Source organism: Chinchilla lanigera, unplaced genomic scaffold, assembly GCF_000276665.1.
Source record: "Chinchilla lanigera isolate Chin_1 unplaced genomic scaffold, ChiLan1.0 scaffold00080, whole genome shotgun sequence".
Taxonomy (NCBI): Eukaryota; Metazoa; Chordata; class Mammalia; order Rodentia; family Chinchillidae; genus Chinchilla; species Chinchilla lanigera.
In genome coordinates, this window is record NW_004955481.1 from 3,719,472 (window position 1) to 3,732,391 (window position 12,920).

The 12,920-nt window shown below is 35.7% G+C and overlaps 1 protein-coding gene across 1 annotated transcript in view; it reads right to left on the reverse strand.

Moving 5' to 3' along the window:
- The window catches only part of Taok1 (TAO kinase 1), a gene marked incomplete in the record, with an annotated part of 137,524 nt that overhangs the window by 20,786 nt on the left and 103,818 nt on the right, over window positions 1-12,920 (reverse strand). Inside the window, 5 exon segments of the mRNA XM_013503358.1 lie at window positions 1,680-1,919; window positions 5,053-5,256; window positions 8,725-8,853; window positions 10,591-10,827; window positions 12,238-12,372. Of these exon segments, the coding sequence (XP_013358812.1) occupies window positions 1,680-1,919; window positions 5,053-5,256; window positions 8,725-8,853; window positions 10,591-10,827; window positions 12,238-12,372 (945 nt within the window).

The following is a 12,920-nucleotide window of genomic DNA, read 5'->3' on the forward strand; positions in this document are numbered from 1 at the left end:
ATTTAGCTCAGCGGCAAAGCGCCTGCCTGGCAAGCGCAAGGTTGTGAGTTCGGTTCCCAGTACCGGAGAAAAACCAAAAAAAAAAAAAAAAAAAATCTTTGGTGGGAGATTAGCTTATGGCCAAGTGATTATATATCCCCCTCCACTGTATAAACAAAAGAAATCTAAAAATCTTTACAAATTATAGTTTTCTAAGCATTAACCAGGTAAGGTTAATGTTGGCAGTCAATGTAACTACTCTGTAAATGATGTGAGTTTGTTTTGTTTTATGGTACTAGGGACTGAATCCTGGGCTTGGGTATTAAGCTTTATCCCCACCCCTTTTTTAAACTTTGAGACTGGATCTCAAAGTTGCCCAGGTTAGGCTTGAACTTATTACACTCTTGTCTCAGGGCTGCGATTACAGGCATGTGCCACCACACCTGGTAACTTCACTATTTTGAAGACACAACAAAGTAAAATTTTAGTTAGGTTCACATTGGAAGGGTAAAGCACCTTAACCCTGATTTTACATTTTGTTCAGGACAGCTTGTTTGAACTTGGGTGAGCACTAAGAATACCAGTGGGTATGTTGTAGATTCTAGATTTTCACAGAGATTACCTTTGCGAATGAGGTTAACTTTATTATAGCATAGTTATTCAAGGTAAAGATGGAAATAGTTTTTGTATCCCTAGCTTAAATATTAAATAGTTCTAAAAGGGACTGAGAAGGGATCAGAATGGCAACGGAAAGGAATCTTTCAATAGCAAATACTAGCCAGGCATGGTGGTATACACCTATAATCCCAGCGTTCAGTAGGCTAAGTAGGAGGATTGGTTTGAGTTTGAGGCCAGCCAGGGCTACATAGTGAGTTCAGGGCCAGCCTGAACGATATAGTGAATCTGTCTCAAAAAAACCCGAAGACAAAAAAAATTTTTTTTTGAATTTGCAGACATGTACAGATCAAATGAGGTACTATCATTGATGGGACTCTATGTAGCAAGTCTTTTTTATTTTTACTAAGATTCATTTAAATCTTTAAATATTCATTGTAAGTTGTAAAATTTGAAAATTTCTTGGAATTGTTAACTTTCATTTATTTAGTGAAGGGAAAATAGAGTAGGTGGCTAAAGGAATAAGAGAGAGAAACATTTATTTTTATATTCTTAAATTTTGTATTTACATATATATACATATTTTTTTGTTTTGTTTTGTTTTTTTCCGGTATCGGGAATCAAACTCACGACCTTGCGCTTGCCAGGCAGGCGCTATGCCGCTGAGCTAAATGCCCAGCCCCTGTATTTATTTTTATATTCTTAAATTTTGTATAACTCACTGAGCAAATTAAGATTCTAAAACTGTAATACCGGGAATAATAAAGAGAAGCCAGTATGTTAGCATGTTGACATGTAGCATGATAACAGCAACAATGGACACTGGGTACATTTAAATAACAACACCGATTCCTTATTTACTGGTATTTCCCACAGTTAAAAGTTTAGCCATTTTTTATACTTTCATGAAAAATACACAAGCAAAAGCCTACAGTGACTGACAGGTACTTCACACTGAAACACACCAAAGATCTAAAAGTGAAAAAAAAGCTTAATTTTTTAATGACTAGACATCTGTCTTAAGACTTTTACTAGATGCCTTTTTCTCTCTTTCCCCTTTGTCAAAAAGTTTACACTAAAGATACCTTCAAACTTTTAGGCTGTTGTCGAACTTCCATGACATGCTTTCGCCTTAGTTCTCGTTCCCTTCGCTTGTTATACTCCAGCTGGTTAGTGAGCTCAGTTTGATGCTGCAATCTGATCAACTCACAGCGCATCTTCTGAATTGTGTTGAGGTGGCGGAACTCCAATTCTTGCATGGATTCATGCTGTCTTAGTAGCATGGCATGTTCCAAATCCTTCTGAGTCTGTCTTTTGTTTAATTCCTAATCCGTAACACAGAAGACAAAGGTATAATTTACTCATTTTTGTCTGTTTGTTTTTAAAAATAGGATCCCACTATGTAATTCAAACTGCCCTTGAACTCACTATGTAGTCCAAGCTGACTTTGAACTATGGTGATCCTCCTGCCTCTGCCTCCCAAATGCTGGGATTACAGATGTGTGCCACCATGCCTGCCTAATTTACTTTTGTGTAATGCCAAGAAAAAAACCCAAAGAAAAAGAATAATCAGGGGGGCTGGGGATCTAGCTCAGTGGCACAAGCGCCTGTCTAGCAAGTTCAAGGTCCTGAGTTTAATTCCTGGCACCAAAAAAAAAAAAAAAAAAAAATCAGGAAAGGAATATAATTAACCCTTTGCTTCACTACTGGCTACATAATACATAAAGCAGTCTATGACCCTTTTTGCCCTGCCCAACACTAGAGATTGAACCCAAAGCCTTGTGTATACTAAATATGTACCTTCTCCCTGATCTACACTCTCCACCCTATTTCATGGACTTAATGTGAGGAAGAAACAAGTTCCTGAATAAAAAGTCCTCAGAATACCTAGCAAAATACCCAACACATTGTTTAATCAACATTTTTCTTTCTTTTTTTTTCTCAGATCAAAAAGAGTTAAGGGGCTGGGGATTTAGCTTAGCGGCAAAAGCTCCTGCCTGGCAAGCGCAAGGTCGAAAAAAAAAAAGATTTGGGGGCTGGGGATTTAGCTCAGGGGCAAAGCACCTGCCTGGCAAGCGCAAGGTCGTGAGTTTGGTTCCTGGTACCTGAGAAAAACCAAAAAAACAAAAATGGTTTTTGGGGCTGGGGATTTAGCTCAGCGGCAAAAGCTCCTGCCTGGCAAGAGCAAGATAGTGAGTTCGGTTCCCGGTACCGGAGAAAAACAAAACAAAACAAAAACAACAAAAAAAAAAAGAGTTAAGTACATACACATATTTTATGTCAAAATCAAACTTGATCCCTCTGTCCTGACAAACCTTTCCCCCAGGGGCCAAGAGTGTGGTGCATATGCTTCTCATTTTGTCATTATTTGTTGTGATACAGCCATTATAAAAAAAATAGTTTTAATAATATATACATTTCAGGCATGAAGCTTACTTTTTTTAACCTAACAATCTAATGCATGTGTATCCAGATCAAATCAGTACATAAAAACTTTAAAAAATTTTCACGGAAAAATCACTGATCTGTGATACCAGTTTTTCAATCCCTACATCCAATCAACACTTGAGCTGTGTCCATTTTTTTTTGCTTTTATAATTTCAGTACATATCCATGTATACTACATAATATAATCATGTTATTATTCTTTATAGGACAGAACTCCAGAAGTAGATCTGTTAAGTAAAAGTACATGTGCATATGTATCTTAAAAGCTACTGTTAAACTGTGCTCCAAAAGGGCTGTTTCAATTTACACTCTTATGAATAGTGTCTGTTAACCAATGTCACTAGCAGGACTGGTGTTATGGTTATATCTGGACATCATCCCAAAGTAGTCACAAGTGGGGAGTTTCAAAGGTGGTTGGACTGTGGTAGTGAATGTGGATTAACGGTGTGGATGATGGAAGCCCCACCTTGGGTATGAGTGGCACCAATCAATAGCCCCACCTTGGGTATGAGTGGCACCAATCAATTTGTAGCCTGGATGGAATATAAAGGGACAGGAAGAAGGTAGGCTGGCTGCTGTTGCTTTGCTGCCTCCTGCCGCTTTGCTGCCTCCTGCCTGCCATGCCATGGACTGTTTTTCCTCTTCCATGACATGCTTCCATGCAGCTTTGGAACCAGCTAACTATGGACTGAAACCTCTACAAACTGTGAGCTGAAATAAATCTTTACTCCTTTAACTTTGTGTGTTGGGTATTTTGTCTTAGCAATGAGAAAAGTAACTAAGACTGGACATTATTAAACTTTTAAGTTTTCCTTGTCTGGTCTAGTTTAAATTCCTTTCATTATTTGTGAATTTGTAAACTTACACTGTATTTGAAGCTGATAACTACTGGAAATAAACGTATGTATATTCACAGGTATCATATTTCTTTGAGTCAGAGGGGTTAATCCAGGGCGTTTACATGGAACTACATTCCCCTCTTACCCTTTGAGACAGGATCTTGCTAAGTCCTGGAATTGCCCAAATTGGGTACAAACTTGTGATCCCCCTGCCTCGGCTCCCAGAATGCTGGGATTAGAAACATGTGTCAACAAAGTAGACTGAAAGAATCCTCTTAATGAGAACAAGTGTTTTTATTGGCACAAGGAGTTTTCACAACATATGCTCAATCAATAATTAGCACCGTTATAAAACATGTTAAATGGTAGCATGTATTTTATGACACTCATTTCAGATCAAAAAGGCAAAGTTTGCCCAATTAATTTCTTCATGTTTAAATTTGATATTTCTTTTACTCATATTAATTTATTTTGTTTTGACTTATTTTTGAGACAGGGTCTCACTATGTAGTTCAGATGGCCTTGAACTCACTATGTAGCTTAGGCTGGCCTCAAACTTCAGTGATCCTCCTGCTTCAGTCTCCTGAGTGCTGGGATTATAGGCATGCACCACCATGCTGGCCATATTCATTTTTTATTGAATGCCTACTAAGTGTCAAACACTGGGAATATAAAAAACTGAACAGTTGGGCACATATCTGTAATCCTAGAACCCTAACAGACAGAGGTGCTTGGATTACCATGTTCCAGCTCATCCTTGGTAATTTACCAGGAACCTATATGGAGCTCTGTGGGGAATGTAGCTTGATGCAAAAACCCTGGGTTCAATCCCCAGTACCAGGAAAAAACCTGAACAAACTCTGGCTTTTATACAACTTCAATTCTATTGAGGAAGACAAATTCTCTTTTCCCAAAGAGAGAGAGAGAGAGTGTAAAAGGAGCAAGTGCAAAAAACCTTTAAGAAGGGAAAAAGATCTAGCAGTCAGGAAGGCATTTCTGGAGAGGTGATGCAAGTACAGGCATAAAAAAGGGAGAAAGCAAGTCCTATGAGTATGTAGGGAAAAGTGATGTAGGCAAAGGGAAATACAGTACAAGGCCCCTGAGATTGGGAAGTGATTGGCATATATTTAGGAAAGATAATGTTGGTAAATTTAAAATCATTTAAACATACCTCCCTGACAAGGTCCTGTTCCAAGTTATGGCGCCCAAGTAACATTCTTCTCTTGAAACGACGGCATTCCAGCTCCAGGTATTGTCTCTGACGCCGAAGAAGGTTAGCTTCTTCTTCTGCTTGGAAATGCTGTATATTCTCTTTCTGCTTTGAAAGCCACTCCTGTTTTTCTTTTTTAGGGGTGCTCTGATTTTCATTCAGCTCCTAGTAACATAAAAAACAACTCAGTTCAAAATACATAGAAATTCACTATATGAATGTATCACTTGGTATAATGGTAAATTTAGATATGCTTTTCTCTCTAATGCTCAAGCAAGTTTATAATTTGGAGAAAATAGGTAATATTTTCTATTTGCTTTCTTCCCTGCAGTGGGGATTGAACCTAAGACCTACCTTTGCACTGAGATGTATCCCTAGCCCCTTTTGTTCATATTTTATTTAGAGATAGGGTCTTACCAAATTACACAGGCTGGAATTGAAATTACAATACTCCTGCCTCAGCCTCCCAGAATGTTGGGGTTACAGGGATATGCCACACCATGTCCAGCTATTTTCTTCTTTATCAAGTCACTCATGAAATAGGATGAGAAAAAGAGACACGTATATCCACTAGAAAACATGCATACCTTTTAGTTTCATGTAGCTATATTTCAGGTTCCTAGCTTCAAAGGAACAATGAATGACAGTAAATATATCATCCCTTAAAACTATCCCCAAAAGAGACAGAAGGCAGTGCTTTCATGTAAAAATTATTTGTAAGTTAAAATTAAGGCAAATATACAATTGAGCATCATCTCAATTCTTTGACATTCTCAATAATAAGCTTTTGACAAAATTATGGACGGACTTAATGTAAAAGGACTGTAAATTAAATGGGGAATCAACAAAACCAGGGAAGATTAGAAACCTACTTTATAAATGGTATTTAATGTTCAGCATTAACAACCACTGAACAAATCAAAACCAATGCTTTTCTTCATTTTTTTTTTTTTTGTTTGTTTTTGTTTTTGTTTTTCTCCGGTACCGGGAACCGAACTCACGACCTTGCTCTTGCCAGGCAGGAGCTTTTGCCGCTGAGCTAAATCCCCAGCCCCTCTTCATTTTAAATACCATCTCTCAAATGGTTTCAATGAAAATACATTTATATTGGCAAGATGAAAAAGTGACAATACATTCAATGAGGCAAACGTTTGTATGCTAATATGATATATATTTAACCTAGAGAATATCACCATTATACAGTATATAAATCAGCCATATTTCCCAAGTTAAAAAAATGATTCTTCTGAGACTACTACACTTTATCTTCTTTCCCCTTGTTATTCAAGAAAGAGATCATTCTTTACAGTTGTAGTTTACAAGATATCCAATTACATAAAAATAAAAAACATATAAATCAGTACTCTGTAATGTGTATCTGTTATGCACATTGTGAGAAGAGACAATAATGACATGGGCATATATATAAAGAATCACTTCATTATCCTTTTAAAAATTTTCTGCCAGGGAACTCCCCCACCAAGACTCTACTATGAGAATCATTCCTCTATACTGAGACTCATTATTCTAAACGAACATAAATACACATAAAAAAAAAAATCTGTCTTCCAAAAGAAAATTTATTTTTTAGGTTGACCACAGATACATCTGAAAATATTACCTAAAACAACCTATAAAGTCTCATTTTCCAGAAAACAAATATACATTTTTGCTAGATGTTAATTATTTAGGTATAGCTGGGAGCCCTATTTACAATCCTTTTTTATGGCTTTAGTGGGGAATGAACCCAAGGCCTTGGACATGGTAGGCAAGAGCTCTACCTACTACTGAGTTACATACCCAGCCCTCCTATTTACAACTTTTTCAGACTCAATGCTCCAGTTTAGAGTTTGGATTGTTAGTTTCTTTTTTATTGTTTTGGTTTTTTTCCAGTACCGGAATCAAACTCACGACCTCCCGCTTGCCAGGCAGGCGCTGTGCTGCTGAGCTAAACCCCCAGCCCTGCTTAGTTTCTTTTTTAAAAAGCTTGGATTCTGTATAATAATGATAGAAATGTATTGCAGGTTCACTCTACAAATGGAAAATTATTACCATTGAAGCTTACTAGGATATATAGCAAGTCTTTGTGCCACCAATATGTAGACAACAAGACACATATAACTGATTATAAATTCCTACACTCATGCACACACACATACACTCAATGTCGCAGATATTACTCATTTTATCAAGATTAATTTACCAGTGTGCTAATTAATTACATGGATTAAAATTTTCAGTCAGTCTATAAGGGGGGGGATAAATTAAGATGTCTCATTTTTCTGTATTTGCTATTATCCTGAATTAATTATATGTGTGCTGGTGCACACCTATAATTTCAGCACTCTGGTATACTTAGGGAGTAGAGCAAGTTTAACCCAGCCTACACAATTTAGTGACTTAGTGAGACCCTGCCTCAAAAAATAAAAACAAAAAAAAGGGCTCGGGATGTAGTTTAGTATGCGGGCCTTGGGTTCAATCCTCAGTACTACAGGAAAAAGAAAAAGATCTTGGAATAATTAAGGCTTTTTTCAAAGTTAAGACTACATCTACTTTTAAAAGAAGTTCATAAAGTAGACACAGAGGGCAAATAAATATGACATTGCATAGCCATACAAAAATAGCATATTCTCCTATTATGGTTTAGATCTAGAATGTTCCCCAAAACTCTGAACCAAGAATAAGAAGGAATGTTTTTTGAGACATGGACTCACTATGTTGTCCACAAGGATTTCAAATTCTTGCGTTCAAGTGATCCTTCCCCCTAAACCTTCTGAGTAGGAAGCAGGGAGCACAAGTGTGTACCACAGAACCTGGCTGAATCATCTTTTTTTTGATTGTTTGTTTCTTCCCAGTACTGGGAATAGAACTCAAGACCTTGTGCTTGCCAGGCAGGCACTGTGCCACTGAGCTAAATCCCCAGCCCCCTACTTTTTTTTTTGAGACAGGATCTTGCTGCATAATTTAGACAGTTTCAGATTTACTATGTAGCCCATTTTGGCCTCAAACTCACAGTCCTCCTGCCTGATCTGAATGCTGGTATTATAGGCATGTGCCATCTTATCTGGGTTGGCTTATTTTAAGAAATACATGACTTCTTTTTCTCACAGCTCAAGTATTTTTATTTCTAGGGAGTTAATTAGCTATTATAAATGAAATAATGTATATTTTCATCAAATGGTTCTTTTCAGACTCTATCCACTGGAAGAGTCACTTAAGGGTAACTGATAATAACCCATGTTTTTATGTTAGCCAATATAAATTAAGTGGCCATAACCAGCAAAGTAAGTTTTATCCTAATGGGTGCATGAGTTAAGAATCACTGACTATAAGTCTTTTTTTTTTGTATTTTTAAATTTTTTTCAATTTTTTAAGAGTAGGATATTTTATTGGAGAAAAGAAATGGGGAATAGGAATAGCTCCAGAGAGACAGGAGGGGCTCCAAATGGGTTGCCTCGTTTGTTTGTTTGTTTTTGAGACAGGGTATCACTGTGTATTAAGGCTGACCTTGAACTCACAGCAATTCTCCTACTTCAGCCTCCCAAGTGCTAGGATTACAAGCATGTGCCACTATGCCTGGCAAGTGAATATAATTAATAAGTAGACAGCATGAAATTTTTATAAAGTAAGTACCTCCTTAAGCTGCTCTTTTCGAAGTTTATACTCTCTTTTTTGGGACTCCAGAAAGCTATTCAGTTCTTTCTTCTGTTGGGCCTGAATATGTTGCTGAAATTTTTTCTCCTCATTGGCCATCACTTTAGCCTATATAAAATTTTTAAAATGAATTGAATTAGTTAAGTAGATATATTCAAAACAGGTTTGATATACACACTAAGGATACTTTACTTTTTAGGAACAAATCAGTAGAAATACTATCAAAACAAAATACCTAACCTAATCAGTAACACCATTTTTTTCTCAGCATCTTCATCATTTAAACTTTAGAGTACCAGTAAGATGGAATCATCTTTAAATTTGATCTCTTACTGGTAAGAAATATTTTCACCTTTTTTCATTTAATAGGAATGTATATTCTTTAAAAAAACAAAACCAAGACAAACACATATTTATCTTCAAGTAAAATTAAACCATTATCTTTTTATCTAGATTATCTTATAAGTTAAAAAATGGAATACATTTACCTTTCAATTTAGGAAAGTTAAAACCCCTGACCTTTCATTTAGGAAATATGGAGGTGGAAGAAGAAAAATCTCACATGACTTTAGAATAGTATCCAGAGATACTAACAAAAGTTTTGCTGTATACACATCCTACTTATTTCCAGGATATATATATATGTATATATATTTCAACAAATTTTTAATCATACTGCATATCCTGTTTCATGAATAGCTTTTTCAATACAGTATGTTAGTATCTACCTATTCTCAAGCTATTAAAAATACCACCCAACACCCAAACGGATTCTAAATACCTATACATTCTATCGAATTATTCAAAATCAAATATTTATCCTGTAACTTCTTTTGTCAAATTCCCTATAACTGTGAGAGGACTTTTTTGTACATTTTTTGAGGGGTGGAGGAACAACAAGGTAGCTATGATAAATTTCAATACAAACTAGATGAACATATTTTGATGTACTGTGTTAAATAAGAAACATTCTATTTGGCAATTATGAATAGCAAAATAAGGCGAAACTAATGGGAATACCAAAAACATTACAGGAAACGGTTTCATGTAATAACAATTTGAAAAACTAAATCTATAACCTAAGGTAGATACTTATTTATAAATAATTAAATGGGCTAACTCAATCTGAATTTCTTCATTTCCAATTTTAAATATTCTCAATATATATTAACCGTAAACTATTATAACGTAAGAATGCCATATAAATTTAAGGGGAGGATACTAAAAAGTACATAGAAAATTATGAATGACTCTTTGAGACCTAATCACCTAATGATAGATTTATTAAAGTTCTCAGAAAACCAGAGTACCAAAAGCCTAGGATAGTTGAATAACATACTTGCTGTGATATTATAAAGCTAGTGAATTATCAGGAAGTGATCTAAAGTCTATTAGTTCCCACACTTAGTACTGGAAATCAAAACATATCAACTTTTCATAACCAAAATCTACACACAGGGCCAGGGATACAGCTCAGAGGCACAAGCACCTGCGTGGCAAGCACAGAGTCCTGAGTTCAATTTCCAGTACCACAAAAAAAAAAAATATTAATTTTCATTAAATTTAAACTATTGCCCGATTTTCTTTTAAATAAAACAGCTATAATAAAAATCTACACACAAAATTAGTGAGAAAAAAACCACACAGAAACAATCTTTTTTAAGGAAGGGAATGATCTGTCAGCAATTTATGGAAAGCCTTCTACAAGTTACATAAATTCTTCTCCCTTTCCTCAGTCAACTTACTTAGTGCCTGAGATACTCTAACATCAAAAAATGCTATACTGGTTAATTCTGAAGTAGACACAAGCTAAAAGAAGCAAATTAATAAGAATGAATCAGCTACCTCTTTTTCCATAGCAGCTTGATGTTTCTTGATAAGTTTCTCCATTTCTGCAGCAAAATTGTTGCGCTGAGTTTCAAGATCTTTATCTAATCTAAGGCGGTGTTCATCCATTTCAGCCTTTAGCTTATTTTCCAGAGTCATCAGTTGTTTTTGATGTTGCCGCCTCATTCGCTTATAGCCAGACATCTGTTCTCTAAGCTCAGAGTCCTGCTCATGTTCTTGCATTTGCCTTGTAACCTAGACATACAATAGACAAACAATGGACAAAAAAGAAAATAATGGGGGAAGGAGAATAGAGCAAAACATTTTTCTTTTAAAAACATGTTTAGATCACTATACTATTATCTATCAGGTGGTTAAGTTAAGGGAACACAATGTTAGCAGTTTCCAATTAAAATTTCCAGGATGTCTTTCAAAGAAATAGACAAGCTGTTAAAATTTATAGGGAGTAGACCAAGAAGATCAAGGAAAATAGTATAGGCACAGCAGCACAAGTCTGTAGGTTCAGTGACTTGGGAGGTTGAGGTGGGAGCACTACTTGAGTCCAGGAATTCATGGCCAGCCTAGGAAACACACACGACCACATCTCAAAAAACGGAACTATAGAAACAGATCTACTCATGTTAGTCGATTTTCTATTAAAAATTCCTGCTTGCCCTGCCATGGACTCCTTCTCCTCCACCCTGACCTCCCTGGCACACTAGCCTGCCTTGGAGCCAGCCAACTGACACCTCCACAAACTGTGAGCTGAAATAAACCTTCCTTCCTTTTACTTTCAGTGTTGGGTATTCCATCTCAGCAATGAGAAAAGTAACTAAGATACTCTCTGAATATTTTACTTGAAATAAATGGACTTATTGGGTCTAATAATATAAATCCACTCCAAGCTTTTGATTTATTAAGCCTGTAACTTTAAAGTGTTCTTAATTAATTTAAGAAAATCAAAATATGGGTAAAACACTTCCTTGAGAACATTTAATACTTTTATGTATTTGGTAACTCAGATAACTCTCATATCAGTTTTAAAAATCCTGTTATATATTCTAATAACTTATTTTTCACATGATATTCTAATGTAATTTCTTTCTATCCCTAGCATCTTTTATCATGTTGTGGTCCTACTTGTCTGACTGAACAATTACCAATGTCCTACTATAGCGTGTTTGTGATGGACAAATGATTTATATTTACTGTTGTTTGGGAAATGAAAGTAACATTTACAATATACCAAATAGGATTACTTGCTAATTCCAACACTGCCCTCTTCTTTGTTACCTTCACAGAATATACTTCCTTACTGTCAGTTCTTTTGTGTGGAAATATCATTGCTCCTCTCTCCTTTTGCCTAATAAATGCTTGAACTATTTCTTTTAAAAGTATTTTTTACACCCCCAACAAAAAGTATCTTGTAGCCCTTTGTAAGCACTGAATATATTCTGAACTATTAGTCATTTGTGTACAAGTCTTGAAGATATTATTAGTTTAATCTTTCTCAAAGTGCTTTTTGTATCTTTCTCATACAGCACCTAAATACTGAATAAGTATCTTGCAAAAATAAATTCCAAATTAAAAAAAAAAAAAAAAATCAGATAAACTGTTAGGTTCAATGTGAAAAACATTTCTCCCTAGGTCCAGGAAAGTACATACCAGTGATGCTGTCCTTATAGTTGCAAAGTGTTCTCGGTTACGATAGTGCGATTTGTGACGAGATACTTGGGGTGGAGACTGTGGATCTGATGCTCTTGTTCTAGAGTCTCCTTCCTCTCTATAATTTTCCTCCTCCTAAGCAAAAAAAACCCACAACATCATGTAAGGTGTATAAGTACTTTGCTTGAACCTTCAAGGAAATGAGATTTTAAAGACAATTTGTTCAATAAATCTCATTTATATAATTTTAAAAAGAGAGACAACAAAGGGGCAATGTCATTTTATTTTCTACTTAGTCAGAATTATGAGAAATTATCTTCACTGTGTATGAAATAATATAGAGGCTAAGGATAAGGAAAAGTATATGGGTATGTCCATATCCTACATATTGCTTTCAAAACAGGGAAGTTTTGATGCAATTTAAAAATAAAGAGAATTATACATATCCCAATATTTTAAATAATACTAATAAAAATTAATTACTCAAAGGCTTTTAGGTTTTAGAAGAACTATAGCTTAAAACTATCCTTATAAAGCCGGCATGGTGGTACACGCCTGTAATCCCAGCCCTTGGGAAGTGGAGATAGGAGGATCCTTGCAAGTTCAAGACCAGCCTGAGTTACAAAGTGAGCTCAAGGCCAGCCTGAATTGCATAGCGAGACCCTGCCTCAAAAAGACCAAAA